Here is a 16,068-nt window from a genome sequence, read left to right as displayed (position 1 = left end):
GCCAGGCTGGATGGGGGTTGGAGCAACCTGGGGTGGTGGGAGGTGTCCCTGCCCAGGGCAGGGGGTTGGAACTTGATCATCTTTGAGGTCCCTTCCCACCCAAACCATTCCATGATTCCATGATTCAGGTTGTGGGTGGAAGGGCCCACAGCGGTTGGAGGTAAGTGACCTTCTGGGCCTGGTGTCCTCATGGAAACGCTGTTTTCCTGGCGGGGTGGGTCCTTGTCCCGGTCCTTCTTCTGAGAGCCTGGCCCAGGTTGGCCAGAGAAGCTGTGGCTGCCCCATCCCTGGAGGGGTTCAAGGCCAGGCTGGATGGGGCCTTGAGCAACGTGGTCTGGTGGGAGGTGTCCCTGCCCAGGGCAGGGGGTTGGAACTCGATGGTCTTTGAGGTCCCTTCCAACCCAAACCATTCTATGATTCTATGATTCAGGCTCTGGGTGGAAGGGCCCGCAGCGGTGGGTGGGCAGGGGAGGGAGCTTCTGGGCCTGGTTCCTCCAGGCAAATGGTGTTTTCTGGGCAGGGGCCGAAGCTGGGGCTGGGGGAGCCGCCGGTGGTGCCGGTGTCAGGCTTTGGTGGCCGGTGCTGAGCCAAGGTGCTTCTTGCTGCAGATGGCGGTGACGTTCGAGGAGGTGGCCATCTACTTCTCCCCCGAGGAGTGGGCCGAGCTGGGGGGCTGGCAGCGGCGGCTCTACCGGGAGGTGATGCTGGAGAACTACCAGGCGGTGGCCGAGCTGGGTGAGGACTCTCTGCGGTGCCGCCGGGGCCGGGCTCCAGCTGGAAGTCCCCTCTGGGACTGAGGGTCTCTCTCTGCCCCGCACAGGCTGGTGCCCCGTCAAGCCGGAGATCATCTGCCAGATGGAGCGAGAAGAGACGCCGTGTGTGCCAGACCCCCCTGGGGCACGGCGCAGCCGCGGGACCCCTGAGCCAGGTGGGTCTGGGGGGGCTGCAGAGCTCATGGGAGGGTCCCACAGGTGCTCCGTGCCCAGGGAGGGGGGGGGCTGGCGGGGTCCCTGTGCTGCTCCCCGTGGGGAAGGGTCCCGTGTGCCCATCCCATCCCCGGCAGTGACCATGACCTCTCCTCCCCAGCAGACGGTGATGTCCAGACGCAGAGGGAGGATGGGGGGCTCCTCCAAGGGCTGTCAGACCCCACCAGCCGGCTCCCAGGGCGGCCCGAGCAGGACGGGAGGTGGTCGGGGGGCCTCCAGGCCAAGCTGCTGCCACCCCAGCTCCCCCACGGCCCCTCAGACCCCAAGAGACCCCATGTGTGTGTCAAGTGTGAGAAGAGCTTCGGCAAGATCCAGGACCTGAGGAGGCACCAGCAGACGCACACGGCGGCGCGGCCCTTCTCCTGCCGGCAGTGCAGCCGCCGCTTCCGGCTGAAGCAGGTCCTGGTGTCTCACCAGAAGGTCCACAGTGGGGAGAAGCCCTTCGGCTGCGCCGACTGCGGGAAGCGCTTCACCCAGAAGCACCACGTGTTGATCCACTGGCGCATGCACAGCGGCGAGAAGCCCTTTGCCTGTGGCCACTGCGACCGCCGCTTCAGGCAGAAGTACCACCTGGTCAGCCACGAACGGGTACACACCGGGGAACGTCCCTTCGCCTGCCCCCACTGCCCCATGGCCTTCAGGGACAAACAGATCCTCACCATCCACCAGCGGGTCCACACTGGGGAACGTCCCTTCGCCTGCCCCCGCTGCCCCAAGGCCTTCAGGCGCAAGCAGACCCTCACCAACCACCAGCGGGTCCACACTGAGGAGCGCCCCTTCGCCTGCGACCGCTGCCCCAAGACCTTCAAGGACAAGACGGCCCTCAGCGCCCACCAGCGGGTCCACACCGGGGAGCGTCCCTTCGCCTGCACTCTCTGCCCCAAGCTCTTCAGGAAACGGGGGGCTCTCACTGACCACCAGCGGGTCCACTCCGCAGAGCGCCCCTTCTCCTGTTCCATTTGCCCCAAGACCTTCAAGGCCAAGAAGGCCCTCATCGTCCACCAACGGGTTCACACCATAGAGTGCCCCTTCGCCTGTGCCCACTGCCCCAAAGCCTTCAGGGACAAGAAGTCCCTCACCATCCACCAGTGGGTCCACACCGGGGAGCGTCTCTTTGCCTGCGCCCACTGTCCCAAGGCCTTCAAACACAAGAAGACCCTCACCGTCCACCAGCGGGTCCATACCGGGGAGCGCCCCTTCACCTGTGCCCACTGCCCCCAGACCTTCAAGAAGAAGAAGACCCTCACCGTCCACCAGCTGGTCCACACGGAGGAGCGCCCCTTTGTCTGCACCCACTGCCCCAAGGCCTTCAAGCAGAAGCAAGCCCTCACCGTCCACCTGCGGGTCCACACCGGGGAGCGCCCCTTTGCCTGCAGCCACTGTTCCAAAGCCTTCAAGCAGAAGCAAGCCCTCACCGTCCACCTGAGGGTCCACAACGGGGAGCGCCCCTTTGCCTGCCCCCGCTGCCCCAAGGCCTTCAAGCAGAAGCAAGCCCTCACCAACCACCAGCGCATCCACAACGGGGAGCGCCCCTTCGCCTGCCCCTGCTGCCACAAGGCCTTCAGGGACAAGCAAGCCCTCGCCGTCCACCAAGGAGTCCACACTGAGGAGCGCCCCTTCGCCTGCGGCCGCTGCGGCAAGGCCTTCAAGTACAGGAACACCCTCACCACCCACCAGCGGGTCCACAACGGCGAGAAGCCCTACAAGTGCGGCCAGTGCAGCAAGACCTACAGCTGGAAGAACGGCCTGAGTCGCCACCAGCAGGTGCACCAGGGACCACTGGCCATGCCCGAGGGTGGCCCGCAGGAGGAGGGGGTCCACTCCCAGCTTGGGGGGCAGGCGAAGGCCAAGCCCTTCCAGTTGAGCAGCTGTGAGGAGCAGTTTCAGGGTGACGGGGTCCTGGTAGACCACCAGTGCAACCACGGCCCCCCCAGCCTGTTGCCACCCCCACAGTCTGGGACCCCTGAAACTGCCACTCTGGGGTTCACAGCTCGTCCTGGTTCGCCATCCCTCGCCGTAGAAGCTGTGAGTCTGTGGTGGGAGCAGCAAGACCCCTCATCCCTCCTTGATGGGGGGTTTCTACCTCCTCCGCCTCGCCCTGGAACCCAACCGGCTGTTGACCAAGCTGCCCATGGCCATGGGCCTTCTCGGGGGTCGGTGAGGACGGAGGGTGAGCGCAAGGTGGCTGAAAGGCATCGCCCCCACCCCGGGTCGGGCGGGAGCCCTTTGCAGGAGGGTGAGGAGGAAGGAAGGGCTTCGGGCTGCGTTGGTCCCGAGGAGGAGGAAGGTGCTGCCCGGGAGCAGGGAGTGGGGCCGAGCATCACACGTGGTTGAGGACACGTGCGGCCACGGCTGGGACCCACCTCCATCCCACACCTCCAGTGGCCTCCATGAAGTAATAAACATCGTGTCCTACACTTTTTGAAGCGGCGTCCCCACCTTCACGAAAGCTTTTGGGAAGGACCACGCGAGCGGCGGGGGCTGGTGTGTCCCTGCAGGGAGCAAAGGTGCCCTTCCATCACCTGATGGATCCTGGGTGACACAGACACCCATGAGGTGGTGTCTGCAGGGGGGTGTGTGGTGTGCCACCACTGTGGACCTGTCACACCATTCAGTTGCCCTCTCCTGGGTGTTGAATGCCACTCGGGGTGCCAGAGCTGCCCAGGAATGGCAGGGGGACACAGGGAGGCGTCTGCATCCTCCTGGAGAGGAACCCAAGGCCAGGCTGGTCCTGGACATGGCCATCCTCTCCCCAGTAGCAGGGACTCCCATCCAGCCGGGACACAGGGCCAGCTCCTGGCCCAGGAGATAAGCCTGGCCCCAAAACTGACCCCGGCACTTGAGGTGGGGACTCACCAGTGCCGAGTACAGGGGGACGATGGACTTCCCTAGTCCTGCTGGCCAAAATACTGCTGATACAAGCCAGGATGCTGTTTGCCTCCTTGGCCACGCTGTTGGTCTTGTGTGCAATCAGCGCATCGGTCCAGCCTGTCCAGATCTCTCTGTAGAGCCTTCCTACTCTCCAGCAAATCCAACACTCCCACCCAATCTGGTGTCTTCTACAAACCGACTGAGGGTGTGCTCCATCCCCTCGTCAGGACCATAGATAAGGGTGTTAAGGAGAACCAGCCCCAGTGCTGAGACCTGAGGAACATCACTCGTGTTGAGATCGTCCCCTCTCAGCCTCCACCCTCCGCCAGGCTTTCCCACTGGCCATATGTCATTGTCCTGCCGATCGCTCCTTGGCTCCCCAGTTGATGAATCAGCTGATGGATGGGAATCAGGGACTCTCAGGTGATGCAATATGGACCCCGATGCACCCTTGGGGTAGCGATGGGCACCTGTGGTTCTCCAGCCCTCAGCAACCCCACAAGAGAAGGGTCCTCCAAGAGACCAGGCAAGGTAGGGTGCTGGGATGGGGTGGAGCAGAGCCAACTTTCTGTTCAGAGAGAAAGCTCTTGCTCTTACTAATTGCTATGGTAACCTGGGTCAGTGTTTGCTCCAAAGAGGGGTCACACCTGTGGGGAGGGGTGGACAGGAGAGGTGACCCAAACTGACCAACAGGGTGTTCTACCCCATCTGCCCCATGCTCGGTATAAAAGCTGAGGGATCAAAGGGCCTGGGTTTCTTCTTCCTTGGCTTTTCTATTGGCTCTTTCTTTGATGACTAACACCTGAGGAGGACCCTGTCTGTTTGTCTGCCTTTGACCCTGCTCCATGAGCTCCTGAAGCAACATCCGGAGCCCAGTTCCCATCTGTCACTGAGCCCAGTCTGGACCTTCCCCAGTGCCTGCTGGTGACATCTCCCTGGGAGCTCCATACAGCCTGGTATGTATTGTATTTACTTAATTATTTCCTTTTTATTTTATTGGTAGTATTTCGTTAAAGTTGCTTGGTTTTCCCCTAAACCCCTTTCTCTCTCTTCTTCCTCTCCTTGGAGTGAGGTGGGGGAGAGCATCTGTCGTCGTGTCACTGGCCAACCCAGCCCAAAGCACAACAGATTCAGTGGGGCTGCGTGTGGGGCTGGAGGTGATGGACTCTTTTACTAATTACTCTTTTGGTTTCACCTGGGAAAGGTTTATCTCACCCTTTAATGGTTGTGCCGAAGAGCGAGGGGATGGAGACCCTTTTGGGCTGCTCAGAAAATGAATGTTATGGGGATTTTGTTGCCGGCACAGGCACAAACTGCTCCCCAAGCTACACACAAACACACACACAACCTGCTGCTCAACTCCAGCAGAACCGGTACAAGTTGCCCCAGTGACCAGGAAGCAGGAAAGGAAACCGGCTCATCCCCCTGCCCCTTCGGAAGCAGATCCAGGAGAGGGACCTTCTTGGGCAGCATCAACACAGGGGGAGGAGGACTCAAATGCAGGGATAATCATTAAATCCTTCTCTGTGAAGGATTTGGTGGGAGGTGTCCCTGCCCAGGGCAGGGGGTTGGAACTCGATGGTCTTTGAGGTCCCTTCCCACCCAAACCATTCCATGATTCCATGATTCAGGTTGTGGGTGGAAGGGCCCGCAGCGGTTGGAGGTAAGTGACCTTCTGGGCCTGGTGTCCTCATGGAAATGCTGTTTTCCTGGCGGGGAGCGAAGCTGGGGCTGGGGGAGCCGCCGGTGGTGCCGGTGTCAGGCTTTGGTGGCCGGTGCTGAGCCAAGGTGCTTCTTGCTGCAGATGGCGGTGACGTTCGAGGAGGTGGCCATCTACTTCTCCCCCGAGGAGTGGGCCGAGCTGGGGGGCTGGCAGCGGCGGCTCTACCGGGAGGTGATGCTGGAGAACTACCAGGCGGTGGCCGAGCTGGGTGAGGACTCTCTGCGGTGCCGCCGGGGCCGGGCTCCAGCTGGAAGTCCCCTCTGGGACTGAGGGTCTCTCTCTGCCCCGCACAGGCTGGTGCCCCGTCAAGCCGGAGATCATCTGCCAGATGGAGCGAGAAGAGACGCCGTGTGTGCCAGACCCCCCTGGGGCACGGCGCAGCCGCGGGACCCCTGAGCCAGGTGGGTCTGGGGGGGCTGCAGAGCTCATGGGAGGGTCCCACAGGTGCTCTGTGCCCCAGGGAGGGGGGGGCTGGCGGGGTCCCCGTGAGGAAGGGTCCCGTGTGCCCATCCCATCCCCGGCAGTGACCATGACCTCTCCCCCCAGCAGACGGTGATGTCCAGACGCAGAGGGAGGATGGGGGGCTCCTCCAAGGGCTGTCAGACCCCACCAGCCGGCTCCCAGGGCGGCCCGAGCAGGACGGGAGGTGGTCGGGGGGCCTCCAGGCCAACCTGCTGCCACCCCAGCTCCCCCACGGCCCCTCAGACCCCAAGAGACCCCATGTGTGTGTCAAGTGTGAGAAGAGCTTCGGCAAGATCCAGGACCTGAGGAGGCACCAGCAGACGCACACGGCGGCGCGGCCCTTCTCCTGCCGGCAGTGCAGCCGCCGCTTCCGGCTGAAGCAGGTCCTGGTGTCCCACCAGAAGGTCCACAGTGGGGAGAAGCCCTTCGGCTGCGCCGACTGCGGGAAGCGCTTCACCCAGAAGCACCACGTGTTGATCCACTGGCGCATGCACAGCGGCGAGAAGCCCTTTGCCTGTGGCCACTGCGACCGCCGCTTCAGGCAGAAGTACCACCTGGTCAGCCACGAACGGGTACACACCGGGGAACGTCCCTTCGCCTGCCCCCACTGCCCCATGGCCTTCAGGGACAAACAGATCCTCACCATCCACCAGCGGGTCCACACCGGGGAACGTCCCTTCGCCTGCCCCCGCTGCCCCAAGGCCTTCAGGCGCAAGCAGACCCTCACCAACCACCAGCGGGTCCACACTGAGGAGCGCCCCTTCGCCTGCGACCGCTGCCCCAAGACCTTCAAGGACAAGACGGCCCTCAGCGCCCACCAGCGGGTCCACACCGGGGAGCGTCCCTTCGCCTGCACTCTCTGCCCCAAGCTCTTCAGGAAACGGGGGGCTCTCACTGACCACCAGCGGGTCCACTCCGCAGAGCGCCCCTTCTCCTGTTCCATTTGCCCCAAGACCTTCAAGGCCAAGAAGGCCCTCATCGTCCACCAACGGGTTCACACCATAGAGTGCCCCTTCGCCTGTGCCCACTGCCCCAAAGCCTTCAGGGACAAGAAGTCCCTCACCATCCACCAGTGGGTCCACACCGGGGAGCGTCTCTTTGCCTGCGCCCACTGTCCCAAGGCCTTCAAACACAAGAAGACCCTCACCGTCCACCAGCGGGTCCATACCGGGGAGCGCCCCTTCACCTGTGCCCACTGCCCCCAGACCTTCAAGAAGAAGAAGACCCTCACCGTCCACCAGCTGGTCCACACGGAGGAGCGCCCCTTTGTCTGCACCCACTGCCCCAAGGCCTTCAAGCAGAAGCAAGCCCTCACCGTCCACCTGCGGGTCCACACCGGGGAGCGCCCCTTTGCCTGCAGCCACTGTTCCAAAGCCTTCAAGCAGAAGCAAGCCCTCACCGTCCACCTGAGGGTCCACAACGGGGAGCGCCCCTTTGCCTGCCCCCGCTGCCCCAAGGCCTTCAAGCAGAAGCAAGCCCTCACCAACCACCAGCGCATCCACAACGGGGAGCGCCCCTTCGCCTGCCCCTGCTGCCACAAGGCCTTCAGGGACAAGCAAGCCCTCGCCGTCCACCAAGGAGTCCACACTGAGGAGCGCCCCTTCGCCTGCGGCCGCTGCGGCAAGGCCTTCAAGTACAGGAACACCCTCACCACCCACCAGCGGGTCCACAACGGCGAGAAGCCCTACAAGTGCGGCCAGTGCAGCAAGACCTACAGCTGGAAGAACGGCCTGAGTCGCCACCAGCAGGTGCACCAGGGACCACTGGCCATGCCCGAGGGTGGCCCGCAGGAGGAGGGGGTCCACTCCCAGCTTGGGGGGCAGGCGAAGGCCAAGCCCTTCCAGTTGAGCAGCTGTGAGGAGCAGTTTCAGGGTGACGGGGTCCTGGTAGACCACCAGTGCAACCACGGCACCCCCAGCCTGTTGCCACCCCCACAGTCTGGGACCCCTGAAACTGCCACTCTGGGGTTCACAGCTCGTCCTGGTTCGCCATCCCTCGCCGTAGAAGCTGTGAGTCTGTGGTGGGAGCAGCAAGACCCCTCATCCCTCCTTGATGGGGGGTTTCTACCTCCTCCGCCTCGCCCTGGAACCCAACCGGCTGTTGACCAAGCTGCCCATGGCCATGGGCCTTCTCGGGGGTCGGTGAGGACGGAGGGTGAGCGCAAGGTGGCTGAAAGGCATCGCCCCCACCCCGGGTCGGGCGGGAGCCCTTTGCAGGAGGGTGAGGAGGAAGGAAGGGCTTCGGGCTGCGTTGGTCCCGAGGAGGAGGAAGGTGCTGCCCGGGAGCAGGGAGTGGGGCCGAGCATCACACGTGGTTGAGGACACGTGCGGCCACGGCTGGGACCCACCTCCATCCCACACCTCCAGTGGCCTCCATGAAGTAATAAACATCGTGTCCTACACTTTTTGAAGCGGCGTCCCCACCTTCACGAAAGCTTTTGGGAAGGACCACGCGAGCGGCGGGGGCTGGTGTGTCCCTGCAGGGAGCAAAGGTGCCCTTCCATCACCTGATGGATCCTGGGTGACACAGACACCCATGAGGTGGTGTCTGCAGGGGGGTGTGTGGTGTGCCACCACTGTGGACCTGTCACACCATTCAGTTGCCCTCTCCTGGGTGTTGAATGCCACTCGGGGTGCCAGAGCTGCCCAGGAATGGCAGGGGGACACAGGGAGGCGTCTGCATCCTCCTGGAGAGGAACCCAAGGCCAGGCTGGTCCTGGACATGGCCATCCTCTCCCCAGTAGCAGGGACTCCCATCCAGCCGGGACACAGGGCCAGCTCCTGGCCCAGGAGATAAGCCTGGCCCCAAAACTGACCCCGGCACTTGAGGTGGGGACTCACCAGTGCCGAGTACAGGGGGACGATGGACTTCCCTAGTCCTGCTGGCCAAAATACTGCTGATACAAGCCAGGATGCTGTTTGCCTCCTTGGCCACGCTGTTGGTCTTGTTGGCCATCAGCGCATCGGTCCAGCCTGTCCAGATCTCTCTGTAGAGCCTTCCTACTCTCCAGCAAATCCAACACTCCCACCCAATCTGGTGTCTTCTACAAACCGACTGAGGGTGTGCTCCATCCCCTCGTCAGGACCATAGATAAGGGTGTTAAGGAGAACCAGCCCCAGTGCTGAGACCTGAGGAACATCACTCGTGTTGAGATCGTCCCCTCTCAGCCTCCACCCTCCGCCAGGCTTTCCCACTGGCCATATGTCATTGTCCTGCCGATCGCTCCTTGGCTCCCCAGTTGATGAATCAGCTGATGGATGGGAATCAGGGACTCTCAGGTGATGCAATATGGACCCCGATGCACCCTTGGGGTAGCGATGGGCACCTGTGGTTCTCCAGCCCTCAGCAACCCCACAAGAGAAGGGTCCTCCAAGAGACCAGGCAAGGTAGGGTGCTGGGATGGGGTGGAGCAGAGCCAACTTTCTGTTCAGAGAGAAAGCTCTTGCTCTTACTAATTGCTATGGTAACCTGGGTCAGTGTTTGCCCCACAGAGGGGTCACACCTGTGGGGAGGGGTGGACAGGAGAGGTGACCCAAACTGACCAACAGGGTGTTCTACCCCATCTGCCCCATGCTCGGTATAAAAGCTGAGGGATCAAAGGGCCTGGGTTTCTTCTTCCTTGGCTTTTCTATTGGCTCTTTCTTTGATGACTAACACCTGAGGAGGACCCTGTCTGTTTGTCTGCCTTTGACCCTGCTCCATGAGCTCCTGAAGCAACATCCGGAGCCCAGTTCCCATCTGTCACTGAGCCCAGTCTGGACCTTCCCCAGTGCCTGCTGGTGACATCTCCCTGGGAGCTCCATACAGCCTGGTATGTATTGTATTTACTTAATTATTTCCTTTTTATTTTATTGGTAGTATTTCGTTAAAGTTGCTTGGTTTTCCCCTAAACCCCTTTCTCTCTCTTCTTCCTCTCCTTGGAGTGAGGTGGGGGAGAGCATCTGTCGTCGTGTCACTGGCCAACCCAGCCCAAAGCACAACAGATTCAGTGGGGCTGCGTGTGGGGCTGGAGGTGATGGACTCTTTTACTAATTACTCTTTTGGTTTCACCTGGGAAAGGTTTATCTCACCCTTTAATGGTTGTGCCGAAGAGCGAGGGGATGGAGACCCTTTTGGGCTGCTCAGAAAATGAATGTTATGGGGATTTTGTTGCCGGCACAGGCACAAACTGCTCCCCAAGCTACACACAAACACACACACAACCTGCTGCTCAACTCCAGCAGAACCGGTACAAGTTGCCCCAGTGACCAGGAAGCAGGAAAGGAAACCGGCTCATCCCCCTGCCCCTTCGGAAGCAGATCCAGGAGAGGGACCTTCTTGGGCAGCATCAACACAGGGGGAGGAGGACTCAAATGCAGGGATAATCATTAAATCCTTCTCTGTGAAGGATTTCTGAAATATGAGGAAGGACTTAAGCATCTCCCCTTCTTGAGGACTAATCTTCTGGTTGCCCCAATGCTGGGGCAACGACTTAGATGGTAGAGAAGCCAAGCAGTTGGGAAACCTAGCCAAAGATGGAGCTATTGATAAAGGGACTGGGAGAGAGAGAAACATTGAATGTTATGGGGATTTTGTTGCCGGCACAGGCACAAACTGCTCCCCAAGCTACACACAAACACACACACAACCTGCTGCTCAACTCCAGCAGAACCGGTACAAGTTGCCCCAGTGACCAGGAAGCAGGAAAGGAAACCGGCTCATCCCCCTGCCCCTTCGGAAGCAGATCCAGGAGAGGGACCTTCTTGGGCAGCATCAACACAGGGGGAGGAGGACTCAAATGCAGGGATAATCATTAAATCCTTCTCTGTGAAGGATTTCTGAAATATGAGGAAGGACTTAAGCATCTCCCCTTCTTGAGGAATAATCTTCTGGTTGCCCCAATGCTGGGGCAACGACTTAGATGGTAGAGAAGCCAAGCAGTTGGGAAACCTAGCCAAAGATGGAGCTATTGATAAAGCAACTGGGAGAAGGATAAACACTTTCAGGCTCTGGAGGCATCTGGTGTCACCTTTAAAGAGCAGGTCTCCCGTTAAGGATGATACCACATGCCCTCTAAGCAAATGGGGCAGCATGGAGAAAGGTACGGAGTGCTCAAGGGACGTGGGTGCACGAGAGGTGATTTATGGTGAGCGACGAGTGAATGGAGACCCCGACGACACGTCATGCAAACAATCTTTACTGGGGAAGTTTACGCAGAGTCTGCCATCGATGTGTCCCCACACATGGTCAGCAACGCTCCGGGGAGGACCCGACGCTGAGGCACCAACAGTAAATGACGTGGCTACAGGGTAGAGCAGAAGGAAGAGTCTCTCTCCTGCCCTCCCTGGGGCCGCCGTGGAAAAAACGATGAGAAAATAGAGGAAATCACCAAGACAGCAGCGGAGCAAAACGAAGAAATAGCTAAGAATAATGATAAACTGTTTGAAAACCTGTCGGGGATGGAGAAAGGATCCCGCTTTTCCCCCGAACGGACCCACATCTCAGCCATTAAGAAAAAAAAAACACCCTCCTACAAAACCCATTCAAGAGGCACAGGACCCCGCTCTGAGATCTCCTGTGGCTTTGCCTCTGCAACTATGGAGAGGACATGAGTAAATGAGACAAAAAACCCCTACCCCGGTCCTACAAGCACTTGTGCTTGAGTCGGAAGGTAAAGCAGATGGAAGAAAGGAGTTTTTCAGGAGAGTGGCTGCTCCAGAACACCAGCAGTCCAGCAATGATCATCGTGTGGTGTAACACAGCAGAAGAAGTTTCTGAGAAAGGTGAGGAGTGCTGAGCCAGGACGAGCCATGAGCCCCATAACAGAGGTTCCAGGGGTGTCCGGCTGCAGAGGCAGCCATGGTTTAGGGGGTGCCGTGGGTGCCCTGGTGATCCAGCATGATCCCCTCATCCCGAAACTGCTCCTCACAGCTGCCCAACTGGAAGGTCTTGGCCTTCGCCCACATCTCCTGCCAAAGATGGACCACCCTCTTCCCAATGTCCACCCTCAGGCACTGCCTGCGGGACGTGGTGCACACACACGTGACATTTCAGCCCTTCCTTGCGGACGTAGGTCTTGCCACACTCGCTGCACTTGTAGGGTCTCTCGCCCGTGTGGGCCCGCTGGTGGATGGTGAGGGTCTGCTTGTCTCTGAAGGCCATGGGGCAGCCATCACAGGCGAAGGGGCGTTCCCCGGTGTGGACCCTCTTATGGATGGTGAGGGCCTTCTTGTGCTTGAAGGCCTTGGGGCAATGGGGGCAGGAGAAGGGGCGCTCCCCGGTGTGGACCCGCAGGTGGTCGGTGAGGGTTACCTTGTTCCTGAAGGCCATGGGGCAGTGGGGGCAGACGAAGGGGCGCTCCACCGAGTGGACCCGCTGGTGTTCACTGAGGGCCTTCTTGTTTCTGAAGGTCTTGGGACAACGGGCACAGGGGAAGGGGCCCTCCTCAGTGTGGGTCTGTAGGTGGATGTTGAGGGCCCTCTTGTTCTTGTAGGCCTTGGGGCAACTGTTGCAGGTGAAGGGGCGCTCTGTGGTGTGGACCCACTGGTGCTCAGTGAGGGCCTGCTTGTTCTTGAAGGCCTTGGGGCAACTGTCACAGGCGAAGGGGCGCTCCTTGGTGTGAACCCACTGGTGGTTCCTGAAAGTCCTCCTGTACTTGAAGGCCTTGGGGCAGTGGGTGCAAGCGAAGGGGCGCTCCCCAGTGTGGACCCGACGGTGGTCAGTGAGGCCCCTCTTATTTTTGAAAACCTTGGGGCAGTAGGTGCAAGCATAGGGTGGCTTCCCGGTGTGAATGCACATGTGGATGGTGAGGGTGTCCTTGTCCTTGAAGGCCCTGGAGCAGAAAGGGCAGGCGAAGGGGCGCTCCTTGGTGCGTTGGAGGATGCGTTGGTGGACGCGTTGGTGGACACTGAAGGTCCGCTCGTCCTTGAAGGTCTTGGGGCAGGTGGGGCAGGCAAAGGGGTGCTTCCTCATGTGGATGCGTTGGTGGGCATTGAGGGTCTGCTTGTCCTTGAAGGTCTTGGGGCAGGTGGGGCAGGCGAAGGGACGTTCCGCGGTGTGGACCCGCTGGTGGCGGTTCAGGTGGTACTTCACCCTGAAGCGACGGCCGCAGTCACCACAGGTGAAGGGACGCTCCCCGGTGTGCACGCCCCGGTGGATCAGGAGATTACACTTGTGGGCAAAGCGCTTGCCGCATTCGGTGCAGCTGAAGGGCTTCTCCCCACCGTGGACCTTCTGGTGAGACACCAGCTTCTGCTTCAGCTCAAGCTTGCGGCCGCACTGCCGGCAGGAGAAGGGCCGTGCCACCGTGTGTGTCTGCTGGAGCTTCTTCTGGTCCCGGATCTTGCGGAAGCTCTTCCCACACTCGGAGCAGGAACGGGGTCTCTTTGACCCCGGGGTGGCAGAGGTTGGATGGGCCGGCAGCAGCTTGGCTGGGAGGGCTCCCCATCGCTTCCCATCTCGCTTGGACATGGCCGGGAGCAGGGTGGTGGGGTCTGACAGCCCTTTGGTGACGTTCCTGGCCTCTCTCTGCAGCAAGACATCACCATCTGCTGGGGAGGAGAGGTTGGGGTCACTGCTGGGAACAGGATGGGCACTTGGCACCGCCTCATGGAGAGGAGCATGGACACCCCACCAGTCTCCCAGCCCTCCTGGGGCTGGGGCTCCAAGGGGATAGTGCTGCTTCAACCCCCCAAGCTTCCATGAAACCCCTCGGACCCACCTGGCTCAGGGGTCCCGCGGCTGCGCCGTGCCCCAGGGGGGTCTGGCACACACGGCGTCTCTTCTCGCTCCATCTGGCAGATGATCTCCGGCTTGACGGGGCACCAGCCTGTGCGGGGAAGAAAGAGAAGCCCCCTCTCTCGCACTGCCGGGGTGGTGGCAGTGGCCCCAGCATCTCCCCACCTCTGCTCTTCTCTCCTGTCCCTGCCCGCCCACGGAAGCACTTCTTTAGGGAGAGGGGGCTCTAACCCTGGAGCTCCAGGCTTCCTGGAGAGGTGGTGGGTGCCCCAAGCCCAGCAGCGCTGGAGAGACCTTTGCACCAGGGCTTGACCTTGCTCAGCCCTGAAGTGCTCGGGGACTTGGGCAAGAAGAGCCTCGTAGGACCCTCCCAAGGGAAAAAGCCTCATCTCTACAACCCCATCCACGGCCTGTCCTGACCGATTCCACCTCTACCGCATCCCGAGGGGACTTCCAGCTGGAGCCCGGCCCCGGCGGCACCGCAGAGAGTCCTCACCCAGCTCGGCCACCGCCTGGTAGTTCTCCAGCATCACCTCCCGGTAGAGCCGCCGCTGCCAGCCCCCCAGCTCGGCCCACTCCTCGGGGGAGAAGTAGATGGCCACCTCCTCGAACGTCACCGCCATCTGCAGCAAGAAGCACCTTGGCTCAGCACCGGCCACCAAAGCCTGACACCGGCACCACCGGCGGCTCCCCCAGCCCCAGCTTCGCTCCCCGCCAGGAAAACAGCGTTTCCATGAAGACACCAGGCCCAGAAGGTCACTTACCTCCAACCGCTGTAGGCCCTTCCACCCACAACCTGAATCATAGAAACATGGAATGGTTTGGGTTGGAAGGGACCTCAAAGACCATCGAGTTCCAACCCCCTGCCCTGGGCAGGGACACCTCCCACCAGCCCAAGTTGCTCCAAGCCCCATCCAGCCTGGCCTTGAACCCCTCCAGGGATGGGGCAGCCACGGCTTCTCTGGCCAACCTGGGCCAGGCTCTCACCACCCTCACAGCAAAGAAGTTCTTCCTGGTATCTGTAATATAATGTATGTAGACACCAGGCCCAGAAGGTCACTTACCTCCAACCGCTGCGGGCCCTTCCACCCGGAGCCGGAAAAACGACGGGGAAAATCCCCACCCAAATCCTGGAGCTGCCCCTTTGAACCTCAGCCCCGAACAAAGAACCAGCGGCAGCGGCTCCCTCACCCCCCTGGGGTGGGACGTGGAGGAGAAAAACAGGAAAATGGAAAAAAACGGGGGGTGAAAGTTGCGGGTGGAGATAAAGACCCTTTAAGAGAAGAGCAAAGGGAAGAGGAAGGGCCCTTCCACCCGGAGCCGGAAAAACGACGGGGAAAATCCCCACCCAAATCCTGGAGCTGCCCCTTTGAACCTCAGCCCCGAACAAAGAACCAGCGGCAGCGGCTCCCTCACCCCCCTGGGGTGGGATGTGGAGGAGAAAAACGGGAAAATGAAAATAAAAAAAGCGGGGGGCACCTTCCCCCCCGCACTCACTCTCTGTCAGTGATGACGAGGAAGCAGGATTTCACGTGGGGCCCCGAGAAACCACGAGACTTTGAGCAAATTAAAGAGGAAACGGTTCTGGCAGCAGCCTCGGGGCTCCTCCGGGTGGGGGGAGGTCATAAAAACGGGGTCTACCTGTGATGGTGCTGGGGGGAACGGCCCAACTTGGAGCTTCTGGCAGAAAGCTCCAGGGGAGACCCGATGCCGAGCCCTGGGGTCTGGGGTGGGATGTGGAGGAGAAAAACGGGAAAATGAAAATAAAAAAAGCGGGTGAAAGTTGCGGGTGGAGATAAAGACCCTTTAAGAGAAGAGCAAAGGGAAGAGGAAGACCCCGATGCTGACCCTGAGGGAAGGACACCCCAAGCGGGTGCTACACAGCACCATTGTCTCACCCCCCCAGGCCCCAACCGGTCTTCTTTGGGGCAGCAGAAAAAGGACTGCCACCCCACCCCCCCCCGTGGGGGAGGAGAAAGAGAAACACCTCCAGGGATGGGGCAGCCACAGCTTCTCTGGGCAACCAATTCCTGGTCCCAGATCGGCCACGCACCGAACACGGGTCCTCCTGAAGGGTCTTGAGAAGGTGAGGACGTCGAGGTGTGGGGGATGAGGGGGGGACATGAAAGCATCGCTGGTGTTTGTGTTGGGACAGGGTTGAGGCATCTCGGGGGGGACCGGAGCTGGAATCGGGTGGGGAAGGAAATGCGGGGTTTTAGGTCTTCTTTGGGGCAGCAGAAAAAGGACTGCCACCCCACCCCCCCCCGTGGGGGAGGAGAAAGAGAAGGAAGAACCCAGGAGGGGACCCCA

General features: G+C 60.7%; 4 protein-coding genes across 7 annotated transcripts in view; 3 read left to right on the top strand and 1 right to left on the bottom strand.

Annotated features, from left to right (window-relative positions):
* The window catches only part of LOC106896034 (zinc finger protein 707-like), an 8,992-nt gene extending 8,406 nt beyond the window's left edge, over nucleotides 1-586 (top strand). Inside the window, exons 4-5 of the mRNA XM_014955739.1 lie at nucleotides 129-160; nucleotides 521-586. Of these exons, the coding sequence (XP_014811225.1) occupies nucleotides 129-160; nucleotides 521-586 (98 nt within the window). The remainder of the gene's footprint in view (nucleotides 1-128; nucleotides 161-520) is intronic.
* On the top strand, nucleotides 40-3,408 carry ZNF425 (zinc finger protein 425). 2 transcript variants are annotated; one of them, XM_014955742.1, is made up of 4 exons: nucleotides 40-160; nucleotides 609-735; nucleotides 821-928; nucleotides 1,087-3,408. In XM_014955742.1, the coding sequence occupies exons 2-4, from the start codon at nucleotides 609-611 to the stop codon at nucleotides 3,318-3,320; spliced, it is 2,469 nt and encodes an 822-aa protein (XP_014811228.1). In that variant the 5' UTR covers nucleotides 40-160; the 3' UTR covers nucleotides 3,321-3,408. The 2 variants fall into 2 exon arrangements, with proteins under 2 accessions (XP_014811228.1, XP_014811229.1); XM_014955743.1 differs by lacking the exon at nucleotides 40-160 and having other exon boundaries at nucleotides 491-735; nucleotides 1,090-3,408.
* A 1,995-nt stretch (nucleotides 3,409-5,403) lies between these two features.
* Nucleotides 5,404-16,068, top strand: part of LOC106896033 — a 22,855-nt gene continuing 12,190 nt past the window's right edge. The window contains exons 1-12 of the mRNA XM_014955738.1: nucleotides 5,404-5,520; nucleotides 5,662-5,788; nucleotides 5,874-5,981; nucleotides 6,127-8,338; nucleotides 12,033-12,154; nucleotides 12,263-12,430; nucleotides 12,515-12,738; nucleotides 12,851-12,964; nucleotides 13,037-13,141; nucleotides 13,310-13,426; nucleotides 14,638-14,686; nucleotides 15,741-15,844. Coding sequence (XP_014811224.1) covers nucleotides 5,662-5,788; nucleotides 5,874-5,981; nucleotides 6,127-8,338; nucleotides 12,033-12,154; nucleotides 12,263-12,430; nucleotides 12,515-12,738; nucleotides 12,851-12,964; nucleotides 13,037-13,141; nucleotides 13,310-13,426; nucleotides 14,638-14,686; nucleotides 15,741-15,844 — 3,450 coding nt within the window. The 5' untranslated portion in view covers nucleotides 5,404-5,520. The remainder of the gene's footprint in view (nucleotides 5,521-5,661; nucleotides 5,789-5,873; nucleotides 5,982-6,126; nucleotides 8,339-12,032; nucleotides 12,155-12,262; nucleotides 12,431-12,514; nucleotides 12,739-12,850; nucleotides 12,965-13,036; nucleotides 13,142-13,309; nucleotides 13,427-14,637; nucleotides 14,687-15,740; nucleotides 15,845-16,068) is intronic.
* Nucleotides 11,201-16,068, bottom strand: part of LOC106896039 (gastrula zinc finger protein XlCGF26.1-like) — a 21,116-nt gene continuing 16,248 nt past the window's right edge. Inside the window, exons 1-4 of one of the 3 annotated variants that reach the window (XM_014955751.1) lie at nucleotides 14,823-15,026; nucleotides 14,255-14,381; nucleotides 13,742-13,849; nucleotides 11,201-13,571 (exon numbers count right to left, since the gene is read on the bottom strand). In XM_014955751.1, the coding sequence (XP_014811237.1) occupies nucleotides 11,947-13,571; nucleotides 13,742-13,849; nucleotides 14,255-14,381 (1,860 nt within the window). In that variant the 5' untranslated portion in view covers nucleotides 14,823-15,026 and the 3' untranslated portion in view covers nucleotides 11,201-11,946. Of the gene's footprint in view, nucleotides 13,572-13,741; nucleotides 13,850-14,254; nucleotides 14,382-14,522; nucleotides 14,672-14,822; nucleotides 15,027-16,068 lie in introns of those variants that run through there. The other 2 variants (XM_014955750.1, XM_014955752.1) reach the window with 2 other exon arrangements.

Source organism: Calidris pugnax, unplaced genomic scaffold (genome assembly GCF_001431845.1).
Source record: "Calidris pugnax isolate Ruff unplaced genomic scaffold, ASM143184v1 scaffold272, whole genome shotgun sequence".
Taxonomy (NCBI): Eukaryota; Metazoa; Chordata; class Aves; order Charadriiformes; family Scolopacidae; genus Calidris; species Calidris pugnax.
Note: the sequence above shows the minus strand (reverse complement) of the source record. Positions and strands in the feature narration are given on the sequence as shown.